At 40.0% G+C, this 10,321-nt stretch overlaps 1 protein-coding gene across 2 annotated transcripts; it reads left to right on the forward strand.

Annotated features, from left to right (window-relative positions):
• Positions 1-6,428: 6,428 nt before the first annotated feature.
• On the forward strand, positions 6,429-9,954 carry LOC149232487 (uncharacterized). Of its 2 annotated transcripts, XM_089379429.1 has the most exons (4): positions 6,437-6,559; positions 6,697-6,740; positions 6,885-7,375; positions 7,462-9,954. In XM_089379429.1, exons 3-4 carry the CDS (start codon positions 7,301-7,303, stop codon positions 9,829-9,831), a joined length of 2,445 nt encoding a protein of 814 aa, XP_089235555.1. In that variant the 5' UTR covers positions 6,437-6,559; positions 6,697-6,740; positions 6,885-7,300; the 3' UTR covers positions 9,832-9,954. The 2 variants fall into 2 exon arrangements, with proteins under 2 accessions (XP_089235556.1, XP_089235555.1); XM_089379430.1 differs by lacking the exon at positions 6,697-6,740 and having other exon boundaries at positions 6,429-6,559.
• Positions 9,955-10,321: the final 367 nt, after the last annotated feature.

Here is a 10,321-nt window from a genome sequence, read left to right on the forward strand (position 1 = left end):
ATTGAGTTGTTGTATGCCCTGCATATCCCGAGCCAAGATCTGTTTGCCCTGTGCTGAGCGTTAATTGAGCTCCTGAGTATGCAATTGAAAGGTTTCTAGACTAGCAAGATGGCAGCGTCACAAGAAGTTATGGAAATTGCAAAGATGATCGTTGAAGAGGCCGCGTAGGCCCTGACTGTGGAGGATGCCCCTGAAGGCGTCGGGATTGTGGCAGAAATCCCTAAATCACCACACACGCCGAGGTCGAAGAAAGAAAAAAAACTGATGGTTCCTGTACGTGTGTCCCCTCGAAACCTGCTGCGCACCAGGTTAGAAATGGAGGAGAAGGGGAAGCAATTAACTTGGAAACTGGCAAGGAGGAGGAAGACCTGGAGGACCTTATTATTGAAGAAGATGAGGATGAAGGCATGGAGGAAGAAACTGAGCCTACGCACCCTCCAACAAAGTTGCCCACCTATATCCCCCCGCAGAAAGGGAAGGAAAAAGTGCCCAAGGATCTTGACGAGAGCAAGTGCTCTCTCCAGACCCGCTCCTCCTGGACGACATCATTTTTTAGGGCACACACCTGGGACAGGTGCCGAGCTTGAAATTTGAAGGTTGGGATCTCGCTGACCACGAGAAGTTCCCTCATCTAGAGACCGCGTAGCTCATGAAGCCCAAGCATAACACTACAGCAGGGGTTATCGAATTGGAGCCGCAAAAGTGGTTACGCGGAGTGGAAAAGGTAGGGTTACTAAACCTGCTCTGGGTGCCACATTTCCACCGCGCCCCAATAATAATATTCATCATCAGGCAACTTATTTGCCTAGTGCGTGGGGGGTGTTTGTGGCTGGAGGAGCCCATCCCCATCACGGACCACTTAATCCACCGCATTACTCGACTCCCATGCAAAGGTGAGGACCCCGAAGATATCTCGGAGGGGAAGAGTAGTGACTTAGACATTGTGGAGGCCATGAAGAAGAAGTACAAGCTAGAGAAGAAGAAAAGGAGCTATGCCATATCCAGCATCAACAACAAAGAAGTAAAATTTGTGACCAAATACTGGTGAGTAAAGTTACGCGCAAGTGCCGTGCGGACGAGGTACCCGCGCCGGTGGAGGCACTTGCTGAGTAGTGAATGGAGGGGGTCCAGTTTAACTGGTCCAAGTTCCTATGCAAGGAGTTCCTAGAAAATTGCCGCGAGGCCTACGAACAAGGTAAAACGTTCCACTATGCATGGCTTCTGCTGTCCATAGTGCTCGTGGCAGGGGAATTGCCGGAGGACAGTCAGTTCCCCACAATTGACAAGGATCTACGAGAGGCTGCGAAGTACGCAACGCTCTGGGCCACGAAGGATGTGAACCCGATCTATGACAGTAAGATATTCTAGGTGTTCATGGAAATGAACATCAGAATGGGGATTAACCGCAAGCCGCGGTTATCATCCACTGTCTACAACAGCTTGCAAAGCTTTTAGAATTTAAAGCGGACCTCCACAGTATCTATATCAAAGCGCGCAAAGACCCGACCAAGAAATGGAGAGAGCTACCCTTTGTAGCCACGGACGATGTAATCTTTGATGTACTGGAGACATGGCCGCTAGAGTGGTGTGCCCCAGACATCGCGGCAATGGAGAAGTCTGCGGTGCAGAAGAAGAAAGAGGAGGCCAAACTGCGCATGGCACAGTTGGCAAAGACGAGAAGGCAAGAGGCAATGGCAGTAAAAGTGCAAGAGGCATGGGACACTCCACAGACAACAATAGAACAGAAAAAGGCCACAGCAGCAGCAGCCGCACAGGAGGCAGCCAAGAAGGCGCACGAGGGCCAAAAGTCGCCTTCGCATAGGCAGGAAGCAGAGGAAGAGGAGGGTCGCGCAAGAAGGTCAAGGCGTCAAAGTTGTCTATTGACCCAATCACCCTTACTGAGGGTGATTTACACAACATCGACGAGACGGTGTGCGACGTCACCTCTGAGGCTCTCCAAAACTTCGCGCAAGAAAATCAGATTGTGTTGGGGGCCCTCAGAGCGCAGTTGCAGGAGTTGCAGGTGCGCACTCCTCAGGTTGGTATCCTTTCAACCAACCTCGCAATAGGGACAACTGCAGTAGAACAAATGTTGTGCTCTCGAACAACAAATACAATAGTGCTACCAGAAGGGGCACTTGTGACAACCAATGAGGCCGACAGGCCTACGATTAGTGCACTGAAGGGTATCGGGATCAACATGGCTGTACTCCCGCGGGAGACGCTATACGTTCTGCAGGATGGGATTACTGCAGAACTGTAGGCTAGGGAGAGTCGCGCGCTGCAAGTGTTGAGCAAGTAAAAGATCAACATGGAGCAGTTGAGCTTGCAGCACAACGAAGTGCTGGCACAGAACATGCAGATGGTACAGGTACTAGAAAAAGCCTGTCATATGGTCCCTAAGTTGGCCATCCCAGTAGATGCACCAGTAGAGGCGCGCATCCACAAACTAGCAGTAGTGGTGCGTGAGGCACGGGATGAAATGACTAAGGTTCAGCTGGAGTTGAACCTTCAGATAGCAGAGCTGCGGTTGAAAACGCAGCCGTCCACCCCTCTGGAAGTAAGAGAACAATGCATCAGCGCTATTACATCAGGGCTAGATGAGATCGACAGTGCAGTAAGGGACTGCACCAGAATGTTGGAGGAGTCATTTGAAGTCCTCACGAATCTGCAAGAGGACCCTAACATCCAATGCTTAGAAACAGAGGCGTGTGAGCTCTAGCAATAGTACAACAATGTCAAAGGGATTGCGCAGACAGTGGCCCTCACTTAGAGGCTCGCGTGAATGCAACAGGCCAAAGCCCTGAAAGAAGAGGTGGATGCAACACGGCACAAAGAAGCAGTCTTGAAGGCACGCATTCAGCCTTAGATTGACGAGGCCTTCACCATTACAACAACAATTGAAGGAAAGCTCACACAAATGCAGGGGACGCAGGAAAAGATGCAGGGAAGTAGTCCTGACATCGCGGTCTCGGAACAATAGGTACATGAGAGTCAGTAAGCAGTCGCTCAGTGTGTTGTCGACCTTGCAGTAGTTCGAGCAGAGTTGGAGGGACTCCACGCGAAGATCTCCGCACCGACAGAGTGACTCGAGGGCGAGTCACAGTATTTGTATTGGAGGTCTGTTGGGTGTGGAAACCCCCCCAAGGCATGTTTTGGGGCTTAAAGCCCAAGTTTTGACCAAGTCCATTGTAAAGGCTCCGCGATTTGTGGGCGCGGAGCGCAAAGTCATAATAGAGTCACAGGGTTGTCCGCCCTTGTTTTTGTAATGTAATGTCGGCTTGATAGACCTACCCATGGCTCGCGGACCATGGGATTGTATAAATAAAGCGAGGCTCTAAGTGTAAAAGATAACGAAGAGATAAACTAGAAGCATGATGAGTCTAAGGGATTGAATCGAAGTGTAAAGTTTGTCTTGGGTTGTAGAGTAGAAGAAGGCTCTGCAGCTGAGTGCGTAGAGGCCTAGTAGTCTGTAGCTGAGTGCGCAGACCCCTGCAGCTAAGTCTGCAGGGCAGGTCGAGTCTGTAACCATTGGAAACATCAATAAAGAGAAGTTTAATCATATTTTTGTGTATCTTTTCCTGTTTTATTTATTATTGGGTATGAATTACAAGTTTATTGAGTATTTGTTGCACGAACTCATATGAATGTGTTGTATAAATAAATATAACATAAGGCATCCATTTACGTGAAGATAACTAACTGAGGTAGGAAAATAAGTAACATCTCAGGCGTGACTTAGGGACATAGTGTAGAGCTCTGCTCCAGCAGCGTGAAAGCCCCACAACCCCTGGTTAGGGCTGCACAAAGGCAAGTATATCAGGGCGCGAGGGACAAAGAAGTGCACGAAGTAACTTGCATGAAGGGATTAACAGTTCTCAGACATCTCAAGGGTGCAGAAACCTAGTTCCAGCACCCCCCATACTACTTTGGGTGAGACCTCAGTTTGCGCTCCGCAGACTGTTGCCGAAAAGGCCAGTAGTACAAGGATTTATTTGGCTAATTAACTCTGAACCTGGATCAGGCCCCAACAAGCCAACACTTTTAAATTACTCAACTTAACATGTATGCACATAGAAAAATTCTAAAATAATATAGAAAAATCAATACACAATACATATTAAACATCATTAAACATTTCATCTTTTTAATACATTACATACTTTGGAAAATATAATTAGACTAAAATTAAAATGATTTATTCCTTGACATTTCTTTAACATGCTTTTGTTAGGTTAAATTGCTTTATTCTCCATGGTATCATTAAATAATTTAGAGAAAAATATAAATATAATAAAATATGTGATTCCTTTTCTTTGTTTAATTGTTTTTATAATATGGAATTTTTGTTGGCATAACTTGATTTGTTTTACTTTATAATCATACACCTAAATCTTCATGTAACATTAAAAAAACAAAAATCCAAATGGTTACAAACAAAAAATAATATTTTTCAATTTTTTACACACAAAAATAAATAAACTTTAACCAAACTATATAAAAAAAATACATTTATAGTGTGCAACCAACCCTCTCTTATTGAAAACCATCACAACCATAACCATTTCATATGTTTTGGGATTTAGCTAGGCTCTAAGAAATCTAAGAATGATTGTTTATATAACTTTTAAATTATTTAACTTGACATATATATATATGGAAAAATTCTAAAATAATATAGAAAATTCAATATACAATACCAATTAACAACTTCATCTTTTTAATACATTACATAATTTAGAAAATATAAATATAATTGGATTAAAATGATCTATTCCTTAACATTGCTTTAACATGCTTTTGTCAAATTGAATTGCTTTATTTTCCATGGTAGGATTAAATAATTTAGAGAAAAATATAAATATAATAAAATATGTGATTATTTTTTTGCTCAACTGTTTTTATAATATCGAATTTTCATTTTCCATTTTTTATAATGGTTTTTGCTATACTTTATTGTAAAAATGTTTCCAATAATCTGTTCGGACGTTATAACATCCAACACCATGACGTACAAATATCTACTTTTATCCACTTTAGCTAAAAGTAAAGCCGTCATTCCTATTGAAAAATAAAAAGTTTTACTATTATTAAGTACAATAATCTTTAAAAGATAAAACACCGCCCACCAAAAAAAGAAATGGAATTTCATTCACATTTATGTGGGTCATGCTGAACCCACCTCACGCCTTTTATAGTCTCGCAACAAGGAAAACTAATGCATGGTATAATCTAAAAGGCATTTCAAATGTTTTTTAATAAATTCCCATAAGACTGGAGAAAATTCTGGTTTAAGCCATACTTTTGATCCTTGCGAAAATATGCCCAGGAATTTTGATCGTCTCCCTATCTTTGTAAAACTTCAAAAATAAAATTTGAACTGATGCAGGGATTTGGACATAGATTTTAATCCATTTAAAATAAAATAATTAACTAAATTAAAATATCAGTGAACTCAAATTTTAAAACAAATAATATACCATTTGTATATATATATTAAAATATATAACTCAATATATATACAAAATAATTTTAAATAATATATTTATAATTTTTGATGATAATAATTATTAATGTTTATTAGTCTTTTGACTTATTATTGGACATCAAGAAAAGAGAGTCTAATTGTTATTCTTTAAAATCTTGTTTCTGTGATCAGTGAGATAGCTATAGTTGGGTTGGCTTAATAAGTTCAAGACAAGATTAGAGGTGTGGGTGATGATAGGGAATTGAGAGAGGATGTGGACAAGAGCAGAGTATTCTAAAAAGAAAGTGCTTTTCATCTACACTTTCTTAGCATCACAAATCTGACAAATTCTATCGTCCCACGAAATCTTGGGAGTAGACCACTGCCCAATCTCACTCTGAAACTCATCAAAATTAATTTTGAAAATTTAATTACTAATAATTTAAATGATTAATTTGAATTGATTATCTAAAATGTTTATTGTCTTTGCATACATTTTAACATATTAACATGATTTTGGTAAAAATAAAGCTTACAAATAAAAATATAACAAAAAAAAATTATTTTAAATATTTCTTTCTCAAAATATTAAATATATCTATACATTTTAAATAAATGGAAATTAAAATATTACCATTAAAATAAGTGATACCACCAAAGTTTATATTACCTCATTTTATTAAAATAGCATTTCAACTCGATGAATTCAAATTTATTAAAATTTATACACCATTTAAAGAAATATATTATTCGCATTAAACTAGTTTAAAAAACTGAGTAACAACAAAAACCAAAAGTTGATGGAAAAGTGATTGTTATTCCTCATTTACAATCATAATAACAGGGTAATACCTAAGTTAATAGAAAAGTCATTATTACTCATTTATAATCATAATAACAATGCCATGCCATCATTACTTACAGAGTATTCCAATTTCCAACAACCTTCCGAACTTTGGGGGTGATTGCTTTGTCAAGCCCAAGAATGAATTCATTTCTAAACAATTTATGTTGTGGTCAAAATGCTAATTCGCAACAGTGCACTGCGCGTGATCGATCAAAAGCCCTTTCAAAAAGACTTCAGGACATAAGGTATTAAACCGTTTTGCGAAATTGTTGTATAACTGGTATCGAGATTGTTTTGTTTGGTGTGATTATTTTTTGTTTTGTGTGATTTTTTGGAAATTTGATAACCTCTATAGTGTTAAAATCATGGTATTTTTACTTAGGGGTTTGGTTTTATTCTGCCATTACAATTTACGATGAAATGAAGGTACGCTGCAGTTTATGATTTTTAAATACAAATTCCTTCCAAAGCTATAATTGAATTAATACCCTTTATCCTACACCTCGAGAACGTTTCCCTGATTGTTGGTGGTGAGCGGGCCGACATTATTTGGCTTTTGCCGTTGTGCAGCGGCCATGGAGTTTTCGAAGAAATGTGAAGTTCGTGAATCTCCAGAACAGAAAGTGTCTTTGATGGCCACTTGTGGGTCCTCTCTCACGCCATCTCACGCCCGTTCCGACCATGTAATTAATTTAATTACTAAACAAACATCAAAGGCCGTGCGCCGAATGCGTGGTCAACACGATGGTGTCAATCGTGTTCGTTTTCAGTTGCATTTTCAGATCCTTCTACCGGAGTTTTAGCAGAACTTAAACCATTTTGTTCAGTGCTCACAAATTCGGAGTATAGCAGCGTTCTACTTGTCTGGCTTTGACGTACATAAGGGAAATTATTTTGTCTTTGCTCTGGTTGTGCTGGATGTGATGACATGAAAAAGCCCGAAAGACTGCAACTGCTGGTCTGTCAGACACAGAGAGTCAACTGCCATGGCATCACCATCATCAGCAACATATTTTGTGGGTGCTCGGCTGGGAAAACCCCAAATTCATCCTTGTCTTAGGGTATGTACTAAAACCATTCCTTTGCTAGTGATTTGGTTTAACTTTATTTGTCTGGACACACATTTATTTTCAATTTTGGATTGCAGACAAATATTATGTTTCAGAGGAAAAATGGAAACCCACCACTTTTTCCCCGCAAGAAAAGCCATGCTTTGTTTGTTAGTTCAGTTCTTGATCAGTCCGGAGGGAAGGTAAATTGTCATGTGCTCAATCACAACCATAACACTCACAATAATGATCCTAACAACGCCTTGAAGGATCCTGCTGGGCTTGCTCTGGATGGATTGTTTTTGCCGGCACAGAAGCCTGAACAGAAGATGACAGATAGAAGAGATATCAACCTTTGTGTCCTCGAATCAGATCTCCAGGCTAATGGGGAAGCTCTAGAAGGAAAAGAGGAACAGTTGACAGCTACAGAGAGAGACCTGACATTGTATGTGGGTAAGGTCAATAGGTTCCAAGCTGATTTGGGCCAGCGCGAAAAAAAGATTGTGATTGCCCTTGTCCTGCAGAACAAGCTTGAAGAAGAATTGAAAAAATCCAGGGGAGAGTTTTATGCTGTGTCTTCAGAGTTGGCTAAGACTAAGCTTGCTCTAATGGAAAGGGAACAAGAAATTTTCCGCACACAACAGGCCTTGGCATCGAAAGAGGCGGAGTTAGAAATGCTGAGCAGGGAAGTGATAGAAAAAGATGAGCAGCTAGCTCAAGCTAATCTAAATTTGAGGGCTAAAGACAATCTTTTGATCGAGGCAAATCAAGTGATCATCAAGCAACAGAACGAGATCAAGCAGTTGCAGTTGGTACTGGTAGAGAGGGAGAATAATTTGATGAAGTCCGAGAAGAAAAGAAAGGAAGAAGAGGGCAAGATAAAAAATTTAGAGAATAACCTGGAGAAACGATGGGTGGCATGGCTGCTTGCCCAACAGGAAATGAAAAAGCTTGTACATGAAGTCTCTAAATATCAAGGTAAAGCTTTGGCCGCTGAAAAAGAATTGAAGGTGGTGAGTAGCCGTCTTTACGATTTGAAGAATAGGTTCATGAGTTCTCAGAGGTCAATTGAGACATCTAGCGACAATCTTAGGGCTCAAAAAAACCAATTTGAACAGCAGCTGAACGAACTATTTACAGAGAAAAGTGCAATAGAATCATACGAAGCAAGGCTGAGAGATGCTCAATTAGAAGTTGAGAATGAGAGGGAAAAGTTCAGGCTTGCAGAGCAACATCAAAAGGGGCTTGAATATGATTTGTTTTGTGAAAGAAAAACTGTGGATCAACTGAAGGCTGAGCTGCAAAGGGACAAAAGCCATTTGCAACAGACTGTTATGGATGTACGCTTACTTGAGAATGAACTGGAGAAAAGAACTCAAGCTCTCAACGATACTCAAGCTTCATTATGGCTCAAAGAGTCCGAACTGGTTGCAACTAGGCTGGAAATGCACAAACTGAATGCTGAGCTGGCATCAATGCAACTTAACTTGAAGGATAAAGGAAATGATCTTAATTCTGCCCACATGTATATGGAAGAATTGCATGAAGAAATGTCTGAGTTAAAAGCCCTTATGGGGTCTAAAGAAGATAAGCTTGTCAAAGCAACCCATTTGCTGGAGGAAAAGAAAGAGAAAATGAATATGATGCAGCTTGACTGCGACAATAACGAGATGAAACTCTCTCAAGCTAACTTGTTAATGAAGAATATTGCCGACCTTACAGCAGCTTTGGCGGGTTCAGAAAGAGAAGGTAAAGGTGTACGAATGGATGAAGATTCTTTGTTAATCAAAGCCAATTATGAGCTATTTGCTGCTAAACGTGCATTGATAGAAAGGGAATTGGAACTTAAGCATTTTCGGGAAAATTCAGCTGAGGATATGAAGAGGTACCAACAAAGAGAAGCTGATATTGAAGCTTTAAAAGAGCTTCTCAAAGAGAAAGAAAAAGAGATCTTGGCTGCCCGTAGAGCTCTGGCGGTGAAAGATGAAGAACTAAAAGTTCTTTTCAACAGATGGGAAGACAGAGAAACAGAAATCATGACGATGCGTAAAGAGGTGATTGAGGAAGCAAAAGGTTTGAACACTTTACATGCAACTGTACAAAATAGAATAGGGAATAAAACTTTGGGGGAATTGGCAGTAGAGAAGCTGGAGCTAGAGGCTGCTAAATTAGATGTTGAGGCCGGAATGCATGCACTAAGAAATCTTGTGAATCTTAGCAATGAGCTGGTAAGAGAGAATAAAGTATCTTTGGAGGTATCTTCTGACAATCATTCTACAGGAGTCAATTGTCATAATGAGACTAACATGAGATCTCATGAACCAGAAGAGAGTTTACAAGAAGGGTTAATGTCAGAGCTTGTTGATCTAAAAGGCAAATTAATTGAGAGGGATGCAGCATTAGAGGAGACAAAGAAAGCGGTTTCACATCTGACTAACATAGCAAAGCAGTTGATTGCAGAGGCTTGAATAACAGGTTTTAAATATACCCATTATGAACTTGGAAAGGGTCTAACGAGGATAAGACTACAAGAAGTTTCCAAGATCCCAGGGGCAACTTTTTTACCAAAAAGTAACTGCAGGATTTATATATTCGATGAGATCTTAAAGCGAAAGAGCTATGGTTTTTTCTGTAAGTATTATCTCACATGTTCGGAACAAGAACTTTTGGTTTATTTCTAACAGAAAGGAAAATTCTAGTTGTTCTTAAAGAGAAAGGACTGTGTTTTTTCTTTAAGTATTATCCCACATGTTCAGAACAATAACTTTCTGTTCACTTCTAACAGAAAATTCTAGTTGTTCCAGCAGATTTCCACCCTTCCCTCCACCTTTCCTCTTGTATCATTACCTGCACCAGTTTATTGTCTTTGAAGTACTTCCAGGATTTGAAAGAGCGTTATAGTTTTAAGAGATATGTTACAACTAAATTTAAGGGCATGAAAATCATATATCCAGTTTG

This window comes from Pinus tabuliformis, chromosome J (assembly GCF_031772625.1).
Source record: "Pinus tabuliformis cultivar Carrire ecotype Pingquan chromosome J, CPIR1, whole genome shotgun sequence".
Classification (NCBI taxonomy): Eukaryota; Viridiplantae; Streptophyta; class Pinopsida; order Pinales; family Pinaceae; genus Pinus; species Pinus tabuliformis.

Excerpts from the sequence above, each read along its gene's own strand:
- LOC149232487 (XM_089379430.1), top strand. The coding sequence starts at position 7,301 with ATGGCATCACCATCATCAGCAACATATTTTGTGGGTGCTCGGCTGGGA. Across the intron at positions 7,376-7,461 it reads AAATTCATCCTTGTCTTAGG|ACAAATATTATGTTTCAGAG; the intron begins GTATGTACTAAA and ends TTTGGATTGCAG.